Genomic DNA, 13,976 nt, shown 5'->3' on the forward strand with positions numbered 1-13,976 from the left:
TCTTATTTATTAACTAATTTAATCTTTCTGCAAACTCTATAGGAGAGGCATTAAGTTTCTACCACCACATTTTACAGAAGAGGGAACTGAAACACAGAGGGAACTTGCCCACATTCACATGGTTAATAAGGGGTTATTATAATTCATATGGTTTCATAATAAATTCATAAGTGAAATTATGAACTCATAAATTCGTATGTTAAAGCCCTAACCCTCAGTACATCAGAATGTGATCTTATTTGGAAATAGGTTCATTGCAGTTGTAATTAGTTAAATTAAAATGAGGTCATACTGGAGTAGGATGGGCCCATAATCCAATATGACCGGTGTCTTTATAAAGGGGAAATTTGGACACAGACATGCACCCAAGGAGAAGGGCATGTGAAGATGAAGGCAGCTATCTGTTGATACTTCTACACTCCAAGGAGCACCAAAGATTGCCACCTAACCACCAGAAGCTAGAGGGGAGGCACAGAACAGATTCTCCTTCACAGTCTTCAGAGGAACCAACCCTGCTCACACCTTAATCTGGGACTTATAGCCTCTAGAACTTTGAGAATAAATTTCCAGCGTTTAAGTCACTCAGTTTGTGGTATTTTGTTAATGGCAGCCCTAGCAAACTAATACAGGCATGGAGTCAGGATCAAACTCAGGCAGGAAGCCTCCGAGATGGGCATGCTTATCCCATCACTCTGCAGCTCCAAATATAGAGCTAATCAAAATAAAAACACTCCCTGCTCCTTCCTCCCCAAATAAACAGCACAGGAGGTACCAGCTTGGAAATCTATGCAGACAAATAAGACATTGACTACTCTTTTCAGATACACACAGTATTTGTACTATGTTCCCTGGAAGCCCCTCTTTCCTAATTGAGGGGGCTGATTGAGTGGATGATCTAGCCAGACATTTTTCATAGATCTGCAGACTAAATTCACTAACCCACCTGCCTGACTCTAAGCATGTCCCCCTGCTAGGGCTTCAAAATCCCCGTATTTAACAGATTTTTGAAAGCAGCATCATCATTCTGAGATTAGTAATATCCAGATTTGTGCTGTTTCCTTTGGGTTAAAATTAAAAGGATGTGTCCTAAGGGTGACAGTAGAGACAGTGACCCTCCCCAGTAGTCATATTAAGTTAGTACAGACAGAAAAAGGAAATGGCTCTCCAGGTGGCTGGGCGACCTGGCCCTGGGCTATGGAAAGAAACCTTAGGAGACCACGTTCTGAAACCTTGAGCAAGCACTGGCCCCGGGGGCCACAGGCTCCGAAGTAAGGGCAGCCTTTGGGTAGAGGGAGAGCTGCAACCAAGTCGGAGCCACGTGACTGGGGCCTGGGCACGCGTCCCTGCCGCCAGGGCGCGGGGTGTGGGAGGTCATGGTCTGGATCTGGTGTGGACCCATGTGCCGGCAGGCTGGTCACCACCATCCGTGGGGGTCAGGGAAAGGCTCTGAGGATTCTGAGCTTCATTTGTGCATTTTTTTTCCATTGCACCAAGAGAACACCAAGTCTTTATTACACGAATTCCTACGAAACAGCTCCAAGAAAAAACCCACACGTAGGAGAAAAAACAACAACAAAAAACCGAACAAAGCCACGCACACGGACGGAGGGGCGGGGGGCGACTGGTGCTCCCCCTCTTCTGTGCCCAGGCCACTGGGGGGTGGTGAGGATCGGAGGGCTGCCGCACTTCCGCACTCGCTCGGGATGCGGAGCCAGGCCAGGGTCCCCCTCCGGCACCGCGGGGAGCCCGCCCCGCCCTCACTATCTCTGGGTGACTTAGGGCCACCAAGCCTGCTCCCAATGCCCCAACGCTGTACGGCTGGGCTGGCTCATCATGGGAGCACCTCTTGACCAGCAGGCTGAACTTTGGTGCGACCGCCATCTGCGGTGTTTTAAGCTTTGCCCCAGCAAACCGGGAAGGCCGGCCTTGGGTCGGGGCTTAGGGGCTGGGCGTCTGACTACGATCTCCCACAAGGCGCGCGGGAGGCGGCGGAGGCGTGTTCCTTCTCGCGGAGGGTGGGGAAGCCAGCGTGGGCGCGGGGTCGGATCGCACAGGAGGCCTTCTGCGCGCGGGTTGCTGGCACTTCCGGAAGAGACTGGGAGGGAGGGAGAGAGGGAGGGAGGGAGGGAAAGAGGAAGGGCGGGGCGACCGGCTTTCTGAATCGCCTGCAAGTCCGGGCGCGAGCTGGGCCTGTGCTGCGCCGAGATGTCCGGAGGATCAGCCAGGAGCCTGGGGAAGGGTGAGGCCTGCCCTCCGCGATCCGCGATCCGCGATCCGCGGCGACCCTCAGACGCGTGTTGGGGCCAGGCTGCTCCGGAGCGGAGCCACGCAGGAGGTCTTCCACCCCTGGAAAACTGGCCAGGCCCGGGGGGCAGCGGGAGGCTGGGAGTACCCGCTGCTGTCGCGGCTGTAACCGCCTCCTCTTCTCCCCGCAGGAAGCGCACCCCCGGGGCAGGTCCCCGAGGGCCTGATTCGCGTCTACAGCATGAGGTTCTGCCCGTTCGCCAAGAGGACGCTCCTGGTCCTGAAGGCCAAGGGAATTGGGTGAGGATCAAGGCGCGGGCCGCTTCCAGAGCCAGCCAGGAACCAACAGCTGCGGGAAGAGCGGGCGGAAATCTTCGATAGGGTCCCCGCAGCTTCCTTTACTACAAAATACACTACATCAGCCTTTTTTTGCGGGGGTTGGGGGGACATAGAAAGTTATGAACCCTATCCTCGGGGGGCGGGAGGAATGCCACAGACACCACCAGTCTAGGACACCCCCTTTAGGTTAACCATTTTATGGATCAGAAAAGCTGAGGCTCTAGTAAAGTTAGTGGCATGCAGAGATCACTCGAATGGTAATCACAGGCAGGTCTTTTAGCTCTGGCAGACCCCTGATTTCTGCTGTACTTCCTTCTCTTTCACCCCGCTTCTTTCATGTCCTGTTTATATTGTTTGCTGTTATTCTGAGGCTATAGTCCCTTCCTGAATAGTCGGTAATTTACCCCCTTGAAGAGTCCAGACCTTGACCCTCCGCTGGATAGAGTGCTGAGTTAACTGTACCGTGAATATTCCTATAGATTGGGTTGTTGGCTGAGTGAAATAAAGTGTTTATGCCTAAAAATTCAGACTTTTGGGAAGCCTCACTGAAACTATTAAGGTGATTGACATATGGGTTATCCATAGGAAATATGCAAGTCATTGGCTTTTCCCTGAGCTGAATAGCCATTGAACCGCCTCCCTTCCAGTGACCTTTGGAATCTGTTGAACAGACATTAGATACGTGTAGTGTGGAAGTTTAAAACAAAGTCCCCATTACAAAGAAATTTTCCATGTATGTGATTAGAATTTATAAACTAATTTTAGTCTTCTTGGGGGAGAATTAAGCAGGCAATTCTTTTCCCTAAAAAAAAAATAAGATATATTCTAAAGAAAAAACAACAAATTATCTTTGCATTAGTCATCACTTCAGTAAGATTTGCATCTTATTTTGGATGAAACAGATTGCGAACACATAGCAAAATATTCAGCCAATAGTAACATTTATCAAAACATTATTTTATCCAACTCTTGTAATGTTTACTGTATTAGTCAGGACTCTTTTATTGCATTAAAGAGATATCCCATTCAGTTGGATTGAAAAAAGACATATCTTGTGCTCATACAATTGAAAAGTCCAGGAGCAAGACACAGCTGGATCTGGGGCCACAAAGTCCTGGGTTAGTGCCCTTCTGGAACTCTGGGTTGGAAACAACCATATCTTACTGGGACAGTTTCCCAAAGGAAAATTGCAGTGATTTTATCATAAAAGTGTGTGTATGGAGGTTGAAGGGTGTAACAGCTGCCAGGCAGTGCGAACAACAGAGGTCTGCTATGTTTATGGATCAGTTTTAAGTTTGAGTCCCAGAAGGCTTTGATTAGAGAGGTCCTAGATTTTACCACATGATAGAATTTACTAAAGCATGGTTTTCTCTAAAAGGTGCATCTTCCAACTTGTTGCAGCAGATATGTTGCCTTGTTGGCTCACCATGCCAGGTTAGCAAAATGCATGTGTGTTCTGAGAACTTTCTTTATTACAAAAGCCCAGGATTTACCTTTTCTTTTCATACTATAAAATTTCAGAAATGTTGATAATTCCGTAGCAGGGAACATCATTTTTCTTGCAGTGGCTTATATCTGAAGTGTCCAGTAATCTGACAGCACAGGAACCTTTTCATACATACAGATGCCAGTGTTCAATCTGGCTATTCCTTTGTTTCCATGGGGGAGGGATTGCATATTTAAATCCTCAAGATAATGCTGTTGTAGCTAGCTACTGAGGTGGATGAGGAAATAGGAAACAAAAGGTGTTGGGTATATTATTTTTGAGTAGCTAATCTGTTCTACTGAACACTCATCCAGCTTTGACAATGATATGGACCTGGCTTTAACAATTATATGAAACTTTCTTTTCTCTTATTTCCCCTAAAATCTCTTAGGCAAGATACAAGTTAGTTCTAAAAACAATCTTGATATAGCCTGGACTTCACCTGTTTTTCACACTTAGTGTGATTTACCCATGTAACATTTTAAAGTATCAGTGCATGGAGATTTAACCTGAAAGTTTATTTCGTGGATGGATTTTTTGGATTCCCTAACATTCTTGAAAAAAATGAGGAACTTTCTATTAAAATTGGCAAAAGGAATTGAATTTTATCATGTTGATTCTCATACAGTGGAGTGGCGGGGTGTGGAGAAACTCAATTAGTTGGCTCATATATTTTTACAATTAAGATCCCTCTTAGTCCCAAATGGAGTGTCTAATTGACAATCTTGAAGCATTTCCACTTATTTATTCAACAAATGTGTACTGAGTACCTATCTGAAAATGTTAATATTTCTTCATAGCATTTAAATCTATTTATAACTTTGCTCATTTACATGTTGGTTTATGAATATGACCAAGACACACAAGATCCCTCCTTTCATGGAGCTTACATTCTAGGGAGGTGACATAACAAACGTAATTAAGTAAGCAAAGTAATTTCACTTACATATCATCAGTACAATGAAGAAAGTAATTCAAGAAATATAAAAAAGGCCAGTGTGGCCAGATCATAATGACGAAAGGAAACGTCATAGGAAGCAGATGTGACAGGTAAGCAGGGGCCAGAACAAGGGGTTTAGAGTTTATCCTCTTTGCAATGAGGAGCAATCGAGGGGTTGTAAGTAAGCAGGAGGGTGGCCTCATCCAATTTACTTTTGTGTGTGGAGAATGGACTGTAGGGAGGTCACAGTGGAAGCAGAGGGGCTGGTGGGACTATTGTAGAGGTCCAGGTGGCAGATGACATCTTAGATGAGGTGGCAGTGTTAAAGCTGAGAAGTGGAGGAAGCCAGAATGTGATTTGAAGGCCTAGCTGACAGGTCTTGCTGATCCATTTCATTTGAAGAAGAGGTGGCCGGGGGTTAGGAATCAAGGCCAAGCTGACTCCAAAATTTCGGGTCTGACCAGCTAAGTGGATGATAAGACCAATGACGCTTTATTCAGGAGTACAAGAAAAATGTTACTCTCTTCATTGTCTTCTATGTGTTTTTCAGGCATGAAGTCATTAACATCAACCTAAAAAATAAGCCTGAGTGGTTCTTCAAGAAAAATCCCTTTGGCCTGGTGCCAGTTCTGGAAAACAGTCAGGGTCAAGTGATCTATGAATCTGCCATCACTTGTGAGTACCTGGATGAAGCATATCCAGGAAAGAAGCTGTTGCCAGATGACCCCTATGAGAAAGCTTGTCAAAAGATGGTCTTTGAGTTGTTTTCTAAGGTGTGTGTTCAAGAAATTTCAGCTCCTATGTAACACCTTTGTTTTTAAAGCTAAATCATTGCTGTCACTGATGGTTCAGTGATTTGGGTGGGGAAGACAAACAGGATTATGCTCTTGTCCGCTTGGACATGTCCTATGAGCCCTTTCACGGTCCAGATCCTGTTTACTTCCCAAAGTTACACCTCTCCACTCTTCTCCTAACACTTTATATTCCTGTCATGCTGAATGTTCTTATTTTTCCCAAACTTGCCACCTTCTTCTCAACTCTTGCTGGAAGACTCTTCCCCCTTCTCACTTTGCCTGGTTGTCTCCAAGTCCTCTTCCTGTACAGTCTGCGCTCCTGTATGTGCAGAACGTGAGGATGCTGAGGGCCCGCTATACTATGCCGTTTTATAAAGGACTTGTGCATCAGTGGATTTTGGTATCTGCTGGGGGCCCTGGAACCAATCCTTCAAGGAACCAGGGGACAACTGCCTTTGCTCAGATACCTTTGTCTTCTAGAAGCTTGTCCGGGCTGGGTTAGTGCCCAGCTCTGTGTGCCCACGCGTGCTAACTTTCCCCTGTGGGGACTGCCGCCTTCTTGCCTGTGTGTTGTACCAGGGGTGTGAGCTCCTTGAAGGTGAGGGCCGTGTTTCCATCACTGTTGGCCCACTGCCTAGGCTTGCGACCAGCCCTTCCTAGTTATGTGACGGTGAGCTAGTTGCTTATTACTTTACCTCTGTGCCTCAGCTCATGTGTAAAATGAATATAGTAATTGATCCCATCCCGTTGATAAAAATCAGTTAATATAAAACACCTAGAGTCCAACAGATGGTAGATACTCAATGTTAGCTCTTGTTGTTTTAGCCACATTGTCTAGTTGTGAGCGTCTTCTGTGTGTTGGCAATAGCTCCTTGTGGACTGAGTAAATGGCATTCCTATAGGAGAACTGTCTGTGCCTTAATTAGCATCAATGTTAAATCAAACATTTGGGTGAGTTCAAACAATTAGTATTAACACAGAAATGACCAACAGTAGACAATGCAAATAGCATGGTCAGGTTATATCTCTATAATTCTGTTACTTTTGTCAGGATATATCTCAGCACAGTAAGAAACATCTTATCTCTAGGGAAAGAAATGGTTAGAGAAATATCCAGAAGGTGAGACTTGTAGGGAGAACATTTTCTTTAAGGAGACATTGCAAAGGGAAGTCAGTGGGGAAGGAATAGGGAGTTGTCTGGCTTAGCAGAACGAGAGTGAAAGAATACTAGAGATGGTTACCCTCAAAGATGATGGACAGGGAATATGGCATTCACAAGAAAGATGTTGGAGAATTTTTAAAAATAGTAACGAGATTCATTGTACTGTCCAGAAAGAAAATGAGCTAACAGCTGGAGATGCCCACCATTACCTCCCTCCTCACACTCAGGGAAGAGGTGGCCTCAAGTACTATTATGACACCACCCTCCTGGCCCCAGTTCAGCAAACCAGAAATGCCCCCACCTGCAACCACAGCCAAATCACCTTCTCTCCTGGGAACTTGGAAATGAGACACAGAGACTAAGACAATAAATGTGTTGAGGTTTTAGAGGTGTATGTATATATCATTGGAGATGACAAATCAAAGTCACACAAAAAAAGAATTTTTAAGGAATCAGAAATTAAGAGCATTGCAAAGGGATTTGACATTTGGAAAATAACAAGGAGCAGACATTTAAGGAGAAGCAGAGATAAAAGACCAGGCAGGCCCAGCTGGAAACGCGGAAGGAAGGGCTGCCTGCACACCTTCAGTTCCAATGATGGCAAGCTGTACCCTGGGATGGATGGGCTTTCAGGACATTCTCCTATATTTTTACAAGTGCCTGTTTACTTCCACTGGACAAGTGTACTTTTGTCTCTTGCAGTGAGACAATACCAAAGACCGAGCATGAAAACACAAACACTTCCACCACAAGCATGAAAGCATGACAGGACACCTGTCTTCAGGTCATCAACCACTTTGAACTGTCTTCTCATACCCTCCCCAAGACAGAAATCAGGAAAATCCCCTTCCCAGCTCCCTTTGCAGCTGGGGCCAAGGTCTGGACCTAGGCTCTTCCTCTCAGACACACACATGGTAGAGTTCAATTCAGAAATGAGCCATGTGGGGAAATGGGCTTGGTGTGGGGCGCTGGTTCTACTGGTGAGGGTGGCTGGTGGCAGAACTCCTGGCTTTCAGGAGCTGCGGTGGTTGCCAGGTTGAATTCCAGAGTGGCATTGGTTACCTCAGTGTCCAACTTCTGGCAGCGGCACAGACTGTAGCATCTAGTGCTCGGTTCACTGGTGGCAGTGGGTGCTTCCCATCAGGTCAGTTCCCAGCATGATTCTGAAATGTTCCAGACCTGTTTGTTCAGCCTCTCAACAATTCTATGAGCCACTCAGTGTCCTTTTAGGACATTTTTGACCCAAGCCCACCAATCGGCTTCTCTTATTTGCAGCTTATAAAATCCTGACCAGTACAGCATCTAAGGCCACAAAACTGTTTTTAAGATCAGTACCCGACCTCTGTGAGCAAAGGAATGGGTGTACTTTTGAAGTTTCTAGAACATCCTGACACCGGGACTATGAGGGTTCTATGGTGCTTTTATATGAGGGGGCTGGTATAGTTAGCGCCACACTGATAAACTAAGAAACTACTCTCTGTCTAGGTACCACCTTTGTTATTAAGCTTTCTTAGAAGGCAAAATAAGGAAGACTGCTCTGGCCTGAAAGAAGACTTGCATAAAGAATTCAGCAAGCTAGAGGAGGTAATTAATCCCTTCTCCTTGATTTTTATTGAAGTGATACATTGTATCTGCTCTCACCTTCTACTCTTTTCTTCATACTCCCATTTTCAAAATCACTTTAAGGTAATTAGCAATAATACCAAATAGGAAATTTTAGTTTACAACAGATAGCAGCTGTAAGCTGTTGTGTTTAAGATACAAACCAAAACACCTAAAAATGGTTTGTCATGGGCTTGCTTTTAAAACATTTTATCGCACTGACATGAAAATATCACGGAAAAATTTCACCCACATTTCCAGTTTTTCACCTGTTGTTATTTTTCCATGCTTGTTTTCAGTCCTTGAACATATATATTTATATATATATATATATATATATATAAATTTATTTATTTATTTATTTTTGGCTGAGTTGGGTCTTTGCTGCTGTGCACAGGCTTTCTCTAGTTGCAGCGAGTGGGGGCTACTCTTCATTGCTGTGGTTTCTCTTGTTGCGGAGCACGGGCTCGAGGCACGCGGGCTCAGTAGTTGTGGCACACGGACTTAGTTGCTCCGCGACATGTGGGATCTTCCCGGACCAGGGCTTGAACCCGTGTCCCCTGCATTGGCAGGTGGATTCTTAACCACTGCACCACCAGGGAAGCCCAGTCCTTGATCATATATTAAAAAGTTAACATAACTATAATAAGAGTATAAGTCATTGTGTTCTTTCTCCCACTTAGTATTATATAATAAACTTACATAAACTTATCTGAAAAGAAAATTACTTGTATTAAAAACTTAAATAAAATTATATAAAAATGTTTATTATATAATAAACATTTGCCATTAGTCAGACAGACATTTGGGGAAGCCCAGAAGTGTTTTTACCTGCTTTGTGGGAGAGCTGCCATTTGGACCTGTATATGCAATCATCCTCCTCCATTCACACTCAACCTTAGGCTTTTACTGAGAGAAGATACAGTCCTGTCTCGTATGGGAATCCATCCTAACCTTTTATCATTAAGTATGAACTTTGCTGGAGATTTTTTCAGAAACCTTTTTTTTATTATTAAGAAAGTTCTATTACTAGTTTTCTAATTTAAAAAAGTCATGAATGAGGGTTGCATTTTTAGTGTTTTGTTTGCATCTATTACATCTACTGAAATGTTCATTGAACTTTTTCCCTTTAATCTGGTGAATATATATGGTGGCACTGACAGGTTTTTCTGGTGTTGAACCATGCCAGTATTACTGTGTAAAACCTACTTGTTTTCAGTGGATTTTCATATATACTTTAGAATTAGTTGATATTTAAATGATTTTTGCATATTTGTTCGTAAAGTAGATTATTTTCTTATCATATCTTTATTTGGTTTTTATATCAAGGCTACTGTAACCTCATAAAATGTGTTGGCTTACTTTCTCTGGATTTCTAAGATCTGAAACCATTTGATAGGGTTTGGCTATTTCTTTAAAATATTTGATTCTGGTGTCTTTTATGGGGGTGGAGTTTAAGAATATAGTTCAGTTTCCTTAATGTTAATTGATTTTCAGGATTTTTATATTTTCTTGAATCACGTTTTGTTTTTGTTTTTGTTTTTGTTTTATTTTTGGCCACACCACATGCCGTGGGGGATCTTAAGTTCCCTGACCAGGGATCGAACCCACGCCTCCTGCACTGGAAGGCAGAGTCTTAACCACTGGACCGCCAGGGAATCCGTTTTCACATATAGCGACACGAAGATAATCATGTTTCCTGATTTCAAGTAATCTCTATGTACAACTACAGTTGACTCTTGAACAAGGTGGAGGTGGAAGGTACCAGCCCCTGGAGCAGTAGAACATCCACATACCACCTGCTAAATTTGGGGTTAGTTGGGGGACATATAATTTTCTTCCCATCTAAGTTCACAGAACTCCAGGTTAAGGACTCACACTTTACAGTGAGTGGTACCATTTCCATGTTTCAGGCTGCTGAGAGGGCATTTCCTTCTGAGTGAAACTATCATACTTATTTTATTTATGCATAATATTACCAGGCGCTACAGTTTAAGGACAGCCCCAAACAATAGTGATTCATTGTACAATTCTGAGTGCCTAATAATTGCAAGGCACTCTGCTGGACAGCAGGGGAGGTAGAAGGTGAGATGCAGTCCATACTGCTCAGATGATTAGTTTGGTGGTAGACCAAAGACAAATACTCAGGTAGATATAAATGATCTATCTTCAATGCAGAATGTTATAAGGGCCCTGAGAAAAACTATGGATGTTTTATAAAATGGTTTGGTGTTGATTAGCCAGATGATATTCTCAGTTCTTCTGTTTGTAAAACCATAATACCAATTCACCTTCTTAAATTTCAGAATCATAGTATTTGTGTTTGGTTTTCAAAGAATTTTATTTGGCATCTGTTTAACAGTTAATCTAGTTATTTCCAATATATTTTAAGTAAATTTTTTATTGAAGTATTATATGCAGAGATTTACCCAAAGCATAAGAGTACAGCTTGGTGAATTTTTACAAAGTGAACACAGCCATGATACTAGCATCCATATCTAGAAACAGAATATTAGTTTTGGATGGTTTTTGTACTTTATACAAATGGAATCATATAATATGCACTCTTTGGGGTCTGGCTTCTTTCATACAATATCAGGTTTCTGAGGTTCATCTATATTGTGTGTAGTTCATTCCTATTCTTTGTATAGTGTTCCAATGTATGACTCCTGTACAATTTATCCATTTTAGTCCTGAAAGACAGTAAACATTTCCACTTTGGGGATGTAACAAATAGTGCTGCAATGAACACTCTTATACCTATCTTTTGGTGAACATATGTTCACATTTCCAAGGAATATAATTACTGGGTTATACAGTATGCATGAACTCAGCTTTAGTAGATACTGTTAAAGCATGGTTGTACCAAATTATTGATACATTCCTATCAGCAGTAGATCCACACCCTTATTAAGTTTGTCTTGTTCATTTTAGCCATTCTGATGGATGTGAAGTGGTATGACATTTTGGTTCTAATTTGCATTTCCCTATGACTAATGTAGTTGAGCACATTTTCAAATGGTTATTGGCCATTTAGACCTCCTCTTTTGTGAAGTCCAAGTCTTGCCCAGTTTTCTGATGGGTTTTCTGCCTTTTTTCTTTTTGATTCCCAGGAGTTCTTTCTATATTCTGAATACCAGTCCTTTGTTGGATATATCTATGACAAAGATCATGTACTCTGTAGCTTGTTTTATTTTTCTCCATTTTCCAGTTTATTTTATTGACCGTTTTGCTTCATCCCAAACCAAGAGATTCTAAAGCTTAAACTAATCAGACAAAAAGCCAACTTGAATATGTCAGGGTAAAACCTGCTGCTCTCACTTTCTTAACTTAACTCTTGCCTTCATCATTTCTTTTGATGAATCTTACTAGATGCACAAATAAGAACTACTCTTATGCTGTTTAATGTTCAGGTCCTGACTAATAAGAAGACAGCCTTCTTTGGTGGCAGTTCTCTTTCTATGATTGATTACCTCATCTGGCCCTGGTTTGAATGGCTGGTAGCCCTGGAGTTAAATGAGTAAGATATTTGAATATTTTGTGCTTAATTTAGGATAATGATAATTGAAATAGTATATACTAACCTTTTTTTATGAACAAAAATTAATATATCTCATTCAACTGGCATGAATGGGAGCAAGCAGACAGGAGGAGACTTGGACTTTCCAGGGCATGTCCTATACCTACACTCACCATTTTTCATCCTTGGGGCCGGTAGGGGTGGGGAGTTCTGTGACATGTAGTAAAATGTTTTAAAAGTAATTACTCCTTCCCTCCTCGTTAAAAATCTATAAGAATGTGCATTTTCATAAGGATTTCAGGAAGGATTGTATGACCAATGCTACCTCCCATTTACCATCAAGAGTCCCACACTATTTTCCAAACTCTGTGTTTCGAAGTTTGGCAGCCACCTTGGCTTACTGCCACTTCTTAGAGCTTAGAGCTATTCAGGGTTACTTTTGGTCACAATCTGACCATAGAATAACAAATATATAACATTCTTGGTTGTCTTTCATGTTCTCATTTTAAAAAACGATCAGCCTCCGTTTGGACAAGTTCTCATGCTAACTGAGCAAGTCACTTCACTCTAGTCTTAGATTCCTCTTCACAAAACAAGGACCTCTACAATATCTTCCAAATCTCATATTCAATGATTACATGCATCTTAAATAAGTATTTTTAAAGAACTATTTTTAAAAGTTAGAGGAAAACAATATGAAACTGCAGAGTGGTAATAATGATATATAGGAGAATTTGCGATGCCCTCCTACTTTGCCTTGCTCACACCTTCATTCTTTCCATCTCCCACAGGTATGTAGACCACACTCCAAATCTTAAGCTCTGGATGGCAGCCATGATGAAAGATCCTGCAGTATCATCCCTCTTCATTGATCCAAAGGCCTTTCGAGGTTTCTTAGATCTCTACTTGCAGAACAACCTCGAGGCCTGTGACTATGGGCTCTGAAGGGGACAGGAGTCAACAATGAAAATATATCGGATATTTCCGTTCACTAATATGAATAATAACATGCTTTTATTTTACCAAGTGCTCTCATGTTTCACTGGATCACCTTCTCTGATTTGAGAAGGTGGCCTTACTGTGGGCTTTCCTCAAGTCCCTCCTGCAAGAAATGTAAACACATTTCCTGTCTCAGGATGCTCAAAGGATGCTAAGGGTTCTATCACAGTCCATGCTGTAAACCTCTAAATCATCTCTAGTGAGAGCTGAACTTCAGTCTGGATTTCTAACTGCCCATAGGACATGTCCACTTGGATACCGTGCTGTCATTTCAAGAGATGCCCTTTCAAGTTTGTCTTCTGGGTTCTGAGTTAAGAACCTTTCAATTCCTCATTCTTTCCTTTCCATCACTGACTCAGTTTTACACCTTTCTTCTTACTGTTGTTGCCACTGAAGTCCAGACCCATGTCACCTCAAAGCCAGGTGACTAGGTGGTCTCCTATTTGTTCTCCCAGTCTCCAATCACTAACCCCTTCAAATCCTTCCTACCAAAGCTTATGCTGGGCACACAGAAGGTGTCCCATATATATAACTGAATACTGTGAAGACCACCTCCATCAGTTCAGTATATAAGGCTGGACTTCATTCTACAGATGATTCAACTAAGGTCCTGAGGTTAAGTGAGGCCTTAAGATGCTGGCAGAAAGTTCTGGGGAAACACACCCAGCACAGGGCTCTTATATCGGAACTAGGGGGCGGGCTGTCGACCTGCCCCAGTACAGTCTAGTTTCCTGTCCTTATTCTTAAACGTAAGAGCGCATTAACAGTCACTTAAGGCTCACCCCTGGACTTCCGATTCGGTAGGGTAGGCCGGGGAGTTCACATTTGAAATGAGTCCTCCGCCCCATGGTGATGCAGGCGACCTGGGGGCCGCACCGTGAGAGGCAGCT

General features: G+C 42.8%; 1 protein-coding gene across 4 annotated transcripts; it reads left to right on the plus strand.

Moving 5' to 3' along the window:
• The first annotated feature begins 2,130 nt into the window (after nucleotides 1-2,130).
• Nucleotides 2,131-13,109, plus strand: GSTO1 (glutathione S-transferase omega 1). Of its 4 annotated transcripts, none has more exons than XM_007113417.3 (6): nucleotides 2,131-2,239; nucleotides 2,436-2,544; nucleotides 5,560-5,782; nucleotides 8,451-8,549; nucleotides 11,981-12,087; nucleotides 12,879-13,109. In XM_007113417.3, the coding sequence occupies exons 1-6, from the start codon at nucleotides 2,206-2,208 to the stop codon at nucleotides 13,030-13,032; spliced, it is 726 nt and encodes a 241-aa protein (XP_007113479.1). In that variant the 5' UTR covers nucleotides 2,131-2,205; the 3' UTR covers nucleotides 13,033-13,109. The 4 variants fall into 4 exon arrangements, with proteins under 4 accessions (XP_007113479.1, XP_007113481.1, XP_054936823.1 ...); XM_007113418.4 differs by having other exon boundaries at nucleotides 2,148-2,335; XM_007113419.3 differs by lacking the exon at nucleotides 8,451-8,549.
• Nucleotides 13,110-13,976: the final 867 nt, after the last annotated feature.

This window comes from Physeter macrocephalus, chromosome 20 (assembly GCF_002837175.3).
Source record: "Physeter macrocephalus isolate SW-GA chromosome 20, ASM283717v5, whole genome shotgun sequence".
In the NCBI taxonomy this organism is placed as follows: domain Eukaryota; kingdom Metazoa; phylum Chordata; class Mammalia; order Artiodactyla; family Physeteridae; genus Physeter; species Physeter macrocephalus.

What these genes read in the sequence shown, in the direction of transcription:
- GSTO1 (XM_007113418.4), top strand. Translation starts at nt 2,206, where the DNA reads ATGTCCGGAGGATCAGCCAGGAGCCTGGGGAAGGGTGAGGCCTGCCCT. An exon ending in GGAGCGGAGCCACGCAGGAG is followed by an intron (nt 2,336 to 2,435) that starts GTCTTCCACCCC and finishes TTCTCCCCGCAG; the next exon opens with GAAGCGCACCCCCGGGGCAG. An exon ending in CTGAAGGCCAAGGGAATTGG is followed by an intron (nt 2,545 to 5,559) that starts GTGAGGATCAAG and finishes TGTGTTTTTCAG; the next exon opens with GCATGAAGTCATTAACATCA.